At 37.0% G+C, this 15,208-nt stretch overlaps 1 protein-coding gene across 1 annotated transcript in view; it reads right to left on the reverse strand.

Moving 5' to 3' along the window:
* Positions 1 to 375: 375 nt before the first annotated feature.
* Positions 376 to 15,208, reverse strand: part of LOC132559138 (DNA excision repair protein ERCC-5-like) — a 29,297-nt gene continuing 14,464 nt past the window's right edge. Inside the window, exons 8-15 of the mRNA XM_060223747.1 lie at positions 14,444 to 14,709; positions 14,140 to 14,259; positions 13,572 to 13,785; positions 10,623 to 10,767; positions 8,161 to 8,243; positions 4,023 to 4,125; positions 3,247 to 3,331; positions 376 to 1,775 (exon numbers count right to left, since the gene is read on the reverse strand). Coding sequence (XP_060079730.1) covers positions 1,053 to 1,775; positions 3,247 to 3,331; positions 4,023 to 4,125; positions 8,161 to 8,243; positions 10,623 to 10,767; positions 13,572 to 13,785; positions 14,140 to 14,259; positions 14,444 to 14,709 — 1,739 coding nt within the window. The 3' untranslated portion in view covers positions 376 to 1,052. The remainder of the gene's footprint in view (positions 1,776 to 3,246; positions 3,332 to 4,022; positions 4,126 to 8,160; positions 8,244 to 10,622; positions 10,768 to 13,571; positions 13,786 to 14,139; positions 14,260 to 14,443; positions 14,710 to 15,208) is intronic.

Raw genomic sequence — 15,208 nt, forward strand, 5'->3', positions numbered from 1 at the left:
TCATTTTCTGTACATTTTATTTGTCTTACCAACTTCTGTTGGAAGTAATATTTTATCATTTCTGTACATTTTATTTGTCTTACCAACTTCTGAAGGAAGTAATATTTTATCATTTTTTTGTACATTTTATTTGTCTTACCAACTTCTGTTGGAAGTAATATTTTATCATTTCTGTACATTTTATTTGTCTTACCAACTTCTGTTGGAAGTAATATTTGATCATTTCTGTACATTTTATTTGTCTTACCAACTTCTGCTGGAAATAACATTTTATCATTTCTGTATATTTTACTTGTCTTGCAAAAGATTGAGATGAAAATATGTAAACAAAATTTAAACACTAATTGCTTTATCCAAAAATCTGAATTTATCCAACCTGAGCATGTTCTGATAATATAAAAATGTTTTTGCTGCATGTAAAATTTCAGATATGGCAACCATCATCTGAACATACACGTTAATAATTCAATCCACACATATTGATGACCTTTTGCTATAAACAAATCAAAACCAGCTTCCTTTCTGTAAATAATTATTAGCATGTTACTCAATAGGCTTTGAAAATTTCATCAAACCAAAAGGAAGGTAGATCTGGTTTAAAAAAAATAAATATAGGCAAGGAAAGGTTGGTGTAAAATTGTCCTGATGAAGCCTCAACTGAAATTGTCCTGATGAAGCCTCAACTGAAATTGTCCTGATGAAGCCTCAACTGGAATTGTCCTGATGAAGCCTCAGCTAAAATTGTCCTGATGAAGCCTCAACTGGAACTGTCCTGATGAAGCCTCAACTGGAGGCAAAACTACTTGTTAAGTGACCTACTTATTTACTAACACCTGATCTTGTTGCTGTTAACATTTCCCTGTCTTTATTGTACAGGTTCCTGTTGATGACCCTGTATACCTGTAGGTATCATAAGTGGAGTGCTCCACTGAAGAACACACCTAACTGAAGACTGATGTTGGCTCTATACATTGTTTAAAAAAAATAAATTTAATGTAATAATTCTGCATTACTAAGAAAAAAGTCAGGTCCAACAGTTTTAAATGTTTACATCAAAAATCACTATCAGAGGAGCTGTCAGAGTTGTCCATCCTGACTAATTTAGATCGAGCTTTAGTTTTCCGTGAATTCCGTGTGATGGCCACACTGTTATCAACAGTTTTGGAAATCTTTATTGACCTCCTTTCACTTGCCTGTCTACTATCAGATTTCTGTTCTACATCACTTTTTCCAATAAATCCCTTTTCCAAGCGGTCAAAGTATGATTTCAGTTTTTGTCCAACAGTTTCACTGGTATCTTCATCATCGTCCTGATAAAATCCTCCGGATTCCAGATAGGAGAGGGACTTTGAACTGTCTGTCTTTGCTGCAGAAGTAACAGTAGCTGAACTGTTAGTTTTGTGTTTAAATGCACAGCTCTTTTCCTCCTCACTTGAACTACTCTCCGACAGCTCCACAAACTCTTTAACCATGAACTTGTCATGCTTACCTTCATTTTTCTTAGATTCACCTTTCAACGTCCTTTTGCCCTTTCCTTTACCTCTGCTCTTTAACCCTTGACCTGCAGAAATTCCTTTGCCTTTCATTTTTCTCCTTCTTTCTGCCATAGCATCTTTTGCCTTTTGTATAGGAGACTGGCTGGCCTTCGTATGGAGAAGTTCAGAAGTTGGGGCACTTGTTAATTTTGACAAAGCCTGTTTGACACGAGAACTTTGCACTTTTTTAGATTCTAAGAATGCTTCTGGTTGGAAAAATTTGTCGATTTTTCCTTGCCTCTGAAACGGTTAAATGGAAAATCATTACAGCTATATTAAATGTTCACAAAGTAACATTAGCTTTTGTTTCCACTTTGCCTGTAAGTGAAACCAATCACATTCAACAGTTAATTCATTTTAGGCTGGCAGCTTCTATATACACTAAATGCAATACTAATCCCTCCCTCTCCAAGACACTTTCATAAACAAGCTTACAGTTAGTGTTGCATGCATTACTTGTCCCCAGCCATTATTTAAATTTTCTTAGCAACTTTGACAGCAAAGAACAGATGATTCCCTTTAACAATTGAAAGTCTTCTCTCCGAAAACCCAGTGTCTTACAGGGAAAAAACTTAATATGCTCCCCCACTTTTGTTTAATACTGTATGAAGTTTTAATCAAATTTGTCATCCCTAATTCAATTATATACACATGAAAAGATGTCAAATTTGACCTTAACCTTTTGACACTGTGACCTTGAACATTGGTCAGTTGACTACTGCTTCTCACATTAACTCCCTCACACAATCCCACCCTCCACATTTTCTAATAAATTTCAATTGCATCAAGTTTTAATACAATCAGTCATCCCTTTAACAAGTTATCATCTAGACACCAAAATATGACAATAAAAGTCTATTTTTAGAAACAGTGACCATCATAGTTGACCTTTTTACCTTAATTTCAATCCAACTTTATATTAATTCATACGCTAACATGTTATGAAGTTCCAACCAAATTCATCAATCCTTTCTGAAGTTACCATCTAGAAATGAAAATTTGATGATAAAAGTCTATCTCAGTAACAATGACCTTCATAGTTGACCTTTTGGCCCAAAACATCATTTCACTCTGTCTTACCACATAAGCTAACATTGTATGAATTTTCTACCAAATCTATCAATCTTTTCCGAAGTTATCATCTGGAAACCAGAATTTGACAAAAAAAAACCATCCATTTTTAGCAGCAGTGACCATAGTAGTTGACATTTCAACCCCTAACTTAATCCCACTCTCTATCACCTCATGACCTAACAGTAAATGAAGTTTCTTTCAGATCCATCCATCTTTTCTCAAGTTATCGTCTGGAAACCATCATCCAAATAGACAGAGAAAGGGAGACAAACACTAAAGTCCCCTCCAGTTTCCTCAGCAGGAAACTAATCAGGGAAAGTCTGACTTGCAGCCATTTTGCAATAACTCATTCAAAAATCATGCTTTTAAGTAGCATTTTTGTTTAAATTAAAGAAATTATTGTTAACAATTGATAGTTAAATAAACTACCACGGTAGTTATTGACTTGAAATATCCTGCTGACTTATTACTAACGAGAGCACAGCTATCATAATATATTGACAAGTCAACCTATCATTACACCACTATAAATTATATGATCTTTCTGAAGAGTGAAATTTCATTTGAATATTGATATTTCATTACATTTGCAATAGTATATTTTTGCCCGGACATAAAACATGATTAAGCTACTAACTTGTCTTTCGTTCAATCGCTTCATCACTGGTAGGAGATTCTCATCCACTTTCTCCTTCCTCCAGCCAAACTTCTCTCTAGCATAACTAATTACAGATAAGAAAAAAAAGGCTTTATTTGAAATAAAGTTCATTAAATTACACAGCAAATTGAATTTAGAAACTAAAACCTGGCTTCTCAGACTGAACATGTCTGTACCTTAAACCGTATCTCCAACATAAGTATATGTCTGTACACTGGCAAAATTGTTTATTTCTGTACAACCAAAGAAGAGCGTACCTTGTAATTCTGAAAATGAAATTTCCAGGAGTTAATAAACCTCACCACAAACTGTGACAGCCTGTCAAAACTACCCATCACCTTTCTTCATGTTGTCATGTTTCTGTACAAACAAGTCAACATGGAGTATGATAACACAAACTATGACGGTGTGTCAGAACTACATGTCACCTTTCTTCATGTTGTCATGTTTCTGTACAAACAAGTCCCTTCAACAAGGAGTATGATAACACAAACTATGACAGCCTGTCAGAACTACCTGTCACCTTTCTACATGTTGTCATGTTTCTGTACAAACAAGTCCCTTCAACAAGGAGTATGATAACACAAACTATGACAGCCTGTCAGAACTACCTGTCACCTTTCTACATGTTGTCATGTTTCTGTACAAACAAGTCCTTTCAACAAGGAGTATGATGCAGCTATTCTTTTATCTAGCCAAACCATTGTCAGTATCTGCTCAACTTGGTGAAGATCCTACAATCAAAAAAAGGATACTCTCGGAGGAGGTCAAGGTCAGGTCTAGACCAGGTGAAGGCATCCATTGACTCGTCTACCTTAGGACTGAGGTAAGCATCTACAACTGCTGCACTGGGAAAACCTGACAATGAAACCATGTATTTTTCAGGAAAATGACAAACGGATGGATTTTGGCATTAAATCCACTGATACAATTATATTGCATATAAAATGCTTCTTTTATCTTTAAAATTATGTGATATTTACAATGAAATGGTAAAATTCACAACAAATCTAATGAAAAAAATTCAATAGACCATTAGTAAGATTATCAATGGCTCTAGAAAAATGAATCTACGGTTATGATAAGATTTGATTGTAAGAATTCTAAATTTTCAATATTTGAGTAAAATAGTAATTTCTAGTGATTACTGAAAATTCTACTATACTCAAGGGATAAAGAAATGCAGGGTGACACTATTTTTAATATCTTGAGAATGTGTTGTTCAAAAACAATGAAAATTTGTCAAGCAACTCTCTAGTTTACAGTGCAGGTGGTCCTGTATCGAATGTTGCATTATTGTATTTTTGCATGACAATGTCCTTCAGGAAAAGAATGAAACAGGAAAATCTCGTGCACAGCAGTGTTGTGACATTGAGACACACTGCTCATCATACCATTAGGTAGTCTTCATAGAGACACATCATTTTCCAATATTTTGATTAATTTCTGATAGCATTAAACAATGGCATGACTAACGGAATTCAGAGGGGTCAGGCCATTGCAATGATTATGCAAGGTTAAAGGTAAATACAGGTTGCCAGACATTTCGGTGTCCATATTTGTACTATAGAATGTCTTGTTAAACGTCTAAGGGAAACATTTGAGCAATCAGCACCTTACTGCCATTAAATCTGCCCTTCATACCATAGGTTCTCAAAACCGACCTATTTATGCAAAAACTGTACAGAAACAATTGCAGGAAGTTGGTCTGCTGGCATGTCACCTGTTTGTAGGTCTGCCCTTACCACTGTTTGTCACCAGCGTTGTATGGCTTTGGTGGTGGCACATGCCTCTAAAATATTCCCACTAAGGCAGTGGAGATGGGTCTTGTTTACTTATGAGTCCCAGTTCACCCTGTTTGAGCAGACGTTCAACGTTGTGGAGAATGTTTTGCTGACTGCTGCGTACTAGAAAATAGGTCTGGGGTGGATCAGTTATATTGTGGGGAGGAATCTCACATTGAATGTAATTTCCACTGTTTGTGGTAGCAGGTAATTTAACTGCCCCTAGGTATAGAGATTAGATCCTCCTACCCCATGTTGTCCAATTTTGTAGCAAAAAAAACTTCACATTCCAGCAGGATAATGCTCAGCCTCATGTAGCAAGGATCTGTCAAGACTTTCTCACTAACAACAATATCCATATTGCAGATGAACGATGAATACAATTCTAATAAATGGCAACATCACAGATTCACTTACATTCAAACAAGCAAATAAAGTGACATTTCCAACATAGCATGTTAAGTTCCAATTTTCTGAACCAATTTTTATTTATCATTGATGATGCTGATGAATTTTTTAGAAGCAGACATATAAACACAGTCATAGATATGCAAAAATGAATTAAAAAAAAAATGAATTCCAGAGATATATTACATCTGGAACAATTTATTTAAAGATCTTTACAATCCTCTATAATATACCCAAAATGCTAAAACAATTAGATATACACTGTCAACCAACTTCTTCCAAGGCTACCTGCTTTCTTGATATCACTTATACAACAAACTAACAGCCAATTCTGACCAACATTGTCAAAACCACATGAGCCACATTTCCTGTAGCAAGCGTGTGAGGGACAAGTATCGGTTAATGATCTGTTCATAGACCAAATCTTCTGACACTTCATTAACATTTAATGCATTAAACAGTACAAATGAACCAGTGTAATTATTTTCAAAATAAACAAGATAATTTGGTGAATAGTCCCCCATAGACACATGTTCCTATTAAGTTCATTAGAGTAGTTGTGTAGAAGGTATGGCTCAAACAAGTTTCTTTTACTTTTTTTTAAACGGTCTCACCAAGATGAATCCATATTCAGAGTATGAAGTTCCCATTAATAGATATGAAGGAGATAGGGCCCATACAATTTTTTTCACCTAAGTTGATAAAGGTCAAAGTGTAGGTCAGAGTGACCTTCTTTCAATAAGCAACACACTGCCTCACAAAGGTAAACTGACATCTGACGTATAAATTTCTGTGATTAGTAGTATGAAATATAGGGTCTATGGTCAAAGGTCAAAATGTAGGTCAGTTTGACCTACTTTTGATAAACAACACACCATCTCACCAAGGTGAACCAATATCCCTAAGTATAAAAGTTCCCAAATAGGGCCCAAGATCAAAGGTCTAAATGGAGGTCAGTATGAACTATATTTGATATGATACACATAATCTTGCAAAGACAAACTCATATCTCAAGTACTCAGTTCCCATGATTAGTAATATAGGCCCTGGAAAAGATAGCAGGACAGACAGGCACAACACAAAACTCAAGTACCTGGCGAGGGATGGACAGACAGGCACAACACAAAACTCAAGTCCCTGGCGAGGGATGGACAGACAGGCACAACACAAAACACAAGTCCCTGGCGAGGGAGGGACAGACAGGCACAACACAAAACACAAGTCCCTGGTGAGGGAGGGACAGACAGGCACAACACAAATCTCAAGTACCTGGCGAGGGAGGGACAGACAGGCACAACACAAAACTCAAGTCCCTGACGAGGGAGGGACAAACAGGCACAACACAAAACACAAGTCCCTGGCGAGGGAGGGACAGACAGGCACAACACAAAACTCAAGTCCCTGGCGAGGGATGGACAGACAGGCACAACACAAAACTCAAGTCCCTGGCCAGGGATGGACAGACAGGAACAACACAAAACACAAGTCCCTGGCCAGAGAGGGACAGACAGGAACAACACAAAACACATGTCCCTGGCCAGGGATGGACAGACAGGCACAACACAAAACACAAGTACCTTGCGAGGGATGGACAGACAGGCACAACACAAAACACAAGTCCCTGGTGAAGGAGGGACAGACAGGCACAACACAAATCTCAAGTACCTGGCGAGGGAGGGACAGACAGGCACAACACAAAACTCAAGTCCCTGGCGAGGGAGGGACAAACAGGCACAACACAAAACACAAGTCCCTGGCGAGGGAGGGACAGACAGGCACAACACAAAACTCAAGTCCCTGGCGAGGGATGGACAGACAGGCACAACACAAAACTCAAGTCCCTGGCCAGGGATGGACAGACAGGAACAACACAAAACACAAGTCCCTGGCCAGAGAGGGACAGACAGGAACAACACAAAACACATGTCCCTGGCCAGGGATGGACAGACAGGCACAACACAAAACACAAGTACCTTGCGAGGGATGGACAGACAGGCACAACACAAAACTCAAGTCCCTGGCAAGGGAGGGACAGACAGGCACAACACAAAACACAAGTACCTGGCCAGAGAGAGACAAACAGGCACAACACAAAACACAAGTACCTGGCCAGAGAGAGACAAACAGGCACAACACAAAACACAAGTCCCTGGCCAGGGATGGACAGACAGGCACAACACAAAACACAAGTACCTGGAGAGGGATGGACAGACAGACAGGCACAACACAAAACACTTGTCCCTGGCCAGAGAGGGACAAACAGGCACAACACATAACACAAGTCCCTGGCCAGGGATGGACAGACAGGCACAACACAAAACACAAGTACCTGGCCAGAGAGGGACAAACAGGCACAACACATAACACAAGTCCCTGGCGTTTCTTTTTAAACAGCAACATGAAAGTCAATGAATTAGTCAAAAGATTGTATAGCTTGATACAATTGAGTTCTACTCAAACACACCAGAAGCCTTTACCTAAAAGTTACCCAACACAACAATCACATGTTTGATAGTGATTATAAATCATTTTGTCTTTGCCCATACTACAACAAACATATTCATTTATCATAATGACAAAAAATCAACAATGTTTTCATGCAAATTGAAATTATTTTTTCTTTTTTTTTCTAGGAAATCTGTTTCCAAATGGGTCAGGCAAAAAATAGAAAATAAATGGAGCTTAACCAACTGGAAGTCACCTTCGTGGATATCCAGCTGCTTCAGTTTGTTTCTGATTTTTGTGTCCTTGCTTTGTTTATGCCTTGCTTTGTCCCACCAAGACCTGAAACAATACCAGGGTGTCATACACAATCAGCAGCTTGGCAACAAGTTCAAAAAGAGCACCTGTTTGTTAGGTGCAGGACACATTTTAAGTAATTTATGATAAGGCAACAATCTATGTATATGTTCCTCATGAAATATCCAAAATTGATTTGTGCATATTGTGTTTATGTCAATTATAGGCATAGAAAACTTACTTCATTTATTACATAAATTTGACATAGATTTTGTGAACACTAATTTTCAGAACAACTGATGAAGAGGAGAAAACAGTATTTTCATTTCATCTCTCATTTATCTATTTCCTGATTTTTGTTCCCACATTTCTAGCTTTTCAATACCGTAAAGGTCACAGCATAATGTCTTCCAAATGCCAATTCTATAGTATCATCATATATTATATGTCATAGACTGTACACTGAAATGGTACAACTAACTCAATCACATAAAAATGATATGTGTGGACAACCAACTCAGTCACATCAAAATGATATGTGTGGACAACCAACTCAGTCACATCAAAATGATATGTGTGGACAACCAACTCAGTCATATCAAAATGATATGTGTGGACAACCAACTCAGTCACATCAAAATGATATGTGTGGACAAGGAGATTCGGGGTCTGACTCAATCAACACCAGAAAGACATGGAATCCCAAAAAGGCAAAAAATTCACTAGATCAAAGCGAAAATATTAAACAGTTCCTGATCAATAAATCTGCACTTACAGATCATTCCACACAGCAAAATCATATCACTGACTGGGAAAATTAAAAAGAAAGGGGGCTGATTCCCGCACATCTATGACTAAGTGTTAAACAAAGCATAGCCAAATTATTATTTATTATTAATATAGCATAATTGATTAACCATCTCGTCACACTATTTTTGACCATAGTGTACATAGGATTATAGTACAACCAAAAAAGTTTGTTGTTTCTTTACCATCTCATACACTTTGTATATCAGTGCTAGCACGCTCCACACTGGTCATTTGTCTGATAAAGGTGACCATGTAGTCATCAAAACGTCACACTCTAATCTTCTACTGGTTGTGTTTTAAGAACTATAAGATGACTGTGTAGTCATCGAAACGTCACACTCTAACCTTCTATTGGTTGTACTGGTTGTGTTATAAGATGAAGGTGACCGTGTAGTCATCAAAACGTCACACTTTAATCTTCTACTGGTTGTGTTATAAGAACTATAAGGTGACCATGTAGTTATCGAAATGTCACACTTTAATCTTCTACTGGTTGTGTTATAAGATGAAGGTGACCATGTAGTCATCAAAACGTCACACTCTAACCTTCTATTGGTTGTACTGGTTGTGTTATAAGATGAAGGTGACCATGTAGTCATCCAAACGTCACACCCTAATCTTCTACTGGTTGTGTTATAAGATGAAGGTGACCATGTAGTCATCGAAACGTCACACTCTAACCTTCTATTGGTTGTACTGGTTGTGTTATAAGATGAAGGTGACCATGTAGTCATCCAAACGTCACACCCTAATCTTCTACTGGTTGTGTTATAAGAACTATAAGGTGACCATGTAGTCATCAAAACGTCACACTTTAATCTTCTACTGGTTGTGTTATAAGAACTATAAGGTGACCGTGTAGTCATCAAAACGTCACACTTTGATCTTCTACTGGTTGTGTTATAAGAACTATAAGGTGACCATGTAGTCATCAAAACGTCACACTCTAATCTTCTACTGGTTGTGTTTTAAGAACTATAAGGTGACCGTGTAGTCATCAAAACGTCACACTCTAATCTTCTACTGGTTGTGTTTTAAGAACTATAAGGTGACCATGTAGTTATCGAAATGTCACACTTTAATCTTCTACTGGTTGTGTTATAAGATGAAGGTGACCATGTAGTCATCGAAACGTCACACCCTAATCTTCTACTAGTTGTGTTATAAGAACTATAAGGTGACCGTGTAGTCATCGAAACGTCACACTCTAATCTTCTACTGGTTGTGTTATAAGAACTATAAGGTGGCTGTGTAGTCATCGAAACGTCACACTCTAACCTTCTATTGGTTGTACTGGTTGTGTTATAAGATGAAGGTGACCATGTAGTCATCGAAACGTCACACTCTAACCTGCTATTGGTTGTACTGGTTGTGTTATAAGATGAAGGTGACCATATAGTCATCAAAATGTCACACCCTAATCTTCTACTGGTTGTGTGATAAGAACTATAAGGTGACCATGTAGCCATCAAAATGTCACACTCTAATCTTCTACTGGTTGTGTTATAAGTACTTCTATTCTATGTGATGTCTTTTACCCCGGTCTAACATAAACAACACAAGCAAAAACAGAAGTCATCAGAAAATATTTCAAATGTCACCAGAAATACTTACTTGAATTTGATTAGCCCTTCGACACCATCCCCTGGAAACTCTGCCATGATCTCCAGGGCAGACACAGGGCCAACCTTCTGTATTCCCAGTGTGTAATCACTTCCACACAATAGAGCGATATTTATCATCTTCTCCCGGCACAAACCTGGAACATAGAGATGTAAAGGTTGGTAGACATGCTTTGTAGTATGTATCATCATAGGAAATTCAATGCATCATGGCATACAAGTTTTTATGCTAATATTTATCAGTGAGATGATACACAATAACAGGAGGCAGAAAACTTGTAACCAACCAACCCACCAGTGTATGGTATTTGTATTTACATTATTTCCTACCAGTTCTGAAACACAGCTACCATTTTACTATAATTTTACATATTTTACATTATGTTAAGAGTTTGAATTACAGTTCTTGTAAAATCATTATCAGTGCATACTGCAGATTAATACATGTGCAAAATATGTCCTGGTATGTTCTACAGCAAGTGTTTCACTAGCTTAAAGGAATGCATGGAAAAAGGAGATTGATATAAGATATAACCACAATTAAGTAGACTTGTGAAAGTATAATCTGCATATTATCCAGCTGGACAAGAAGTCAATCATTTATGTGTGGGATTGATTGTTAATTATGAGAAAACTCTTAGTCCATCAATTCATATGTTCACACAAACTGCTAAAATAAGCACAAGTGAATATGTTAAGCTATACATTTTACTCAATTATATCTATCCATGAAATCAGGTTTTCATGAAAGCGCCAGTTTTTTGAAATAACAATGAAAATTCAGCAGATAACGTTTGTGAATAGGAGCACATGTTATTTGGTGAGTTGTATTATTACAAAAGACATTGTGTACTTTGCATCAGAAACCAGACAGCTGAAAATGCACGTTAAAAAAGAATTCATTTTGAAATAAAAAAAAGGTTTCCATTTTCCAACTGCATCGGAGATGCCCCCTATGATAAGGATGCCAACATTAATTAATTAAAATAATATACTGGGTCACATGACCATTCTGTCCCCATATCTTCCAGTGAATGTATCTAAGTAGCCTTGTTTGGAAACGAGTACAGACATTCAATGGAATAAAAGACTTGCAACCTGTCGTATCTAAGTGGCCTTGTTTGGAAACGAGTACAGACAAGTTGTGTAAAGATAATAAGTACTTCTCAGCTCTCTAAAAATATATTCAAACAATGATAATCTTTACCTGACAAATCCAATACAGCAGTTTGGAAGCCATTTTGCTTCTTCTAATCAGTCCCACAATTAATGAGCACAAGGAGACACCAAAGGGAACATTCGTATGAAATCTGAGATATCCATTCTGCACTTCTTAAGAGATAGGGATAACAATTTATTAGGCCAAATCCAAGGTATACGCCATAACTTGTGACCAAGAGGAACCTATACATGAAATTTCGGGAAAGATCTAGACAGTATTTTTCAAGATATAGCAATAACAAACTTTCAAAGTCAAAATCTGAGATGGCCACCTGTCGGCCATTTTCTTTTCCTGATCAGTCCCAAAATCAAATACGCACAACTAGGGACAAAAGTAAATCTACATATGAAAATTTGAGACAGATCCATTTGAATAGCCTACCATGTCATGATGGTAGGGTAAAAACTCAAAAAAATGCTGTATAACAAACAACTATTATGTGTATCTTAGTCACATAAATGCTTGACTAGTAAAACCTGTGTAAAGTTGTGAATTGCTGTAGATTGTGTAAAATTTGACAAGTGAACTTTTTTTCTGAAAGCTTACAACACAAGAATATATGTTTGTAATCTGGACAAACAAGGTAGGGTTTGATGTAGTTATTCATTTGTCTTGGTGTCTCAGAAACATTCTAAACTAGAGGTCAATGGGCCATAAGGATCATCTGACTACAAAGAACTATATATGAAAGAGGCCAAATAGGCCTAAAATAAATAGCTCACCTATACTACAGCTTACACAGAAGACAATAAAGACATTTTCTGCAAACTTGAAATAATATTTTTTATACATGCACTACACAAATACCATTACCCTGAACATATTGCTTGAAGAAAAAACATATTATAGGCCCAATATCAATACTCTTGGCCTTTTGGTTGTTGAGAAGAAGTTGCTTACCAATTTCAACATACTTGACCCCTGCGACCTTTAAAAATGGGTCAAGGTCATTTATATTAAAAAAAAAAAACTTGGTAGCCCTTTATTCCAGCATGCCAAAGGCTCAATATCAGAACATGGACCATTTCCTTATTGAGAAGATGTTAAATATTTTGACATATTTGACACCTTGGACCTTGGTAGCCCTTAAATCCCATCATGCTATCAATATTATCACCCTGGGCCTTTTGGTTATTGAGCAGAAGATGTTGAAGATATAAATATATTTTACCTCTGTAATATTGAAAGTGGTTCCAGGCAACTCCAAGCATGCTAAGGGCCCAATATCAGTACCATGCACGATTTTCTTATAGAGAAGATGTTGTTTTTAGATTTTGACATATTTGACCTGTAAAGTAGGTCAAGGTCATTTATCATTTATGCTAACAAACTCAGTAGCTCTTCATCCCATCATGTTACAGGCCCAATATCCGCACCTTTTTAACTTTTGGTTATTGAGAAGAAGATGTTTAAACATTTCAACAGATTTGACCCCTGTGACCTTGAAAGTCTGTCACTGTCATTCATATTAACAAACTTGGTAGCCCTGTATCCCATCATGTTACAGGTATAATAATATCAGTACCCTAAGCCCTCTGGTTATTGTGAAGGAATCATTTGAATGGAAAAGTTGACGGATGGTGCATGGAAATGGACGAAACACGATGAATATAGATCATCCTGACCATTTAGGTCAGATGACCTAAATACATATATCCTTTTTTTTTCTAATTCAACACAGATTTTTTAAATTTGCGTTGTCAGCTTTAAACATTATACCTAATTGATAGTCAATACTTGTCCTCTGGAAAAATTCCACATGTTTGTTTTGATTGAAGAAGTTTTTGTAAACACGGGTCCCACCAAACAACCAGATGTCGCTGTCATCAGTGATAGATCCCTGTGTCTGATCTGTTTGATCCATGAAGGCACACTGTGCCTCGGCCTCCATTGGGCTGACAACATAAGGTACGCCAAACATCTGAAGCAGCTCCTGGTGACAAAATTTCAAAATACGAAGGAATAGAAATAATCTATAACAGATATATCTAGTGTTGTAAATACTGTAGGATAGATATTTAAATATCAGCAAATGGATTGACCATAGATTTTAAAAAGTATTAATGGTAATCAAAATCCCTAAAGAAATGAATTAATGGCTACAAGGACCCTGACAAAGACTTTCTCTACAACCTTGAAACTCAAACTTGTCAGAGATGATATGATACTCTACACATGCTGTATGTTTGATCGAAATCTCTCAAGGAATGAAGCTGGTAGAGTGCTGACAATCTTTTTCAAATTATTCAGTCTCTGGTGAGTGGAATAACAAAAGACATTTGCATACCTGTGCCTCTAGGTACATCTGATCAGTGATGCTTGTCGCCAGCCGATCTTGTTTGCCACGTTCCTGCTGCAAATTTATGCTTTCCAATTCAAGATCTTCCTTGTACTCCAGCAAATCGTCCTGTAAAAACATGTCCCAAGAGAGTTAAAACCAGTACTAATGCAGATCAGAACTGACAAATGTTTGATCTTGACAATCACCCCACACCTTTCCTACCACCACCACTACACACGAGAAATTTCACACCTGGGTACGCCTTAAAATTTAATTAATATTTCCAATAAATCATTGTTACAAGCTATACCTCTTTAAAATCCTGAAAGGGATTTGGTTCTTGAAATTGATCAGCAGTCATGTCCATCAGTTGCTCATCTGCTGTTATAGTACCAACAGGTTCCTCATTAGTGACCACTTTTTGTGCTGAAGTTGAGGCAATTATCTGTTCCTCTGAAGGAAGTGTTAAGGGCACTGTATCCTCATTGTCTCCACCACTAAATATTGAGGCAGGGAACAGGTCATCAGGTACATTCCTTTTAGTTGTATCTATGGAAATCTCTATGAATCCTTCATCTATAAATAGTAAATATCAGTAAATGACCTTGAAATAAAATAATCAGAAGATATGGGACATGTTAATTACTTAAAGATTCTAGGGAATCTTGACACCCTCCAATGTATAATCCTCATTAGGTCCTTATTTGTTCAATCTTTCCATTCTTTACTCTACTATCCTCTTATTGTTCTGAAAACTGAACACAGGCAATAAGGCACAAAGGGAAACCTACCTATGCAGATAATGATCCTTCTAGTACTCTAAATGTCAACATTCAAGACGGCCATCGGTGGCCATATTATTTTTACCCAATAAGTCCCAAAGTGGATAGAGCACAACTATGGACTGAAAAAATCCTACAAATGGAATTTGGAAACGATCAATCCAGTGATTAGCCAGAAAGAGATAATAAAGTTTAATCCTCAAAATAAAAAATGGCCACTTGTAAGGCATTATTTCTAATCAGTTCAAAAATGACAATGAGCACAGTCAGAGACTAAGGGAACCTACATATTA

The sequence above is a fragment of the Ylistrum balloti genome, unplaced genomic scaffold (genome assembly GCF_031769215.1).
Source record: "Ylistrum balloti isolate Yb309-2 unplaced genomic scaffold, AGI_CSIRO_Ybal_v1 Utg370862, whole genome shotgun sequence".
Taxonomy (NCBI): Eukaryota; Metazoa; Mollusca; class Bivalvia; order Pectinida; family Pectinidae; genus Ylistrum; species Ylistrum balloti.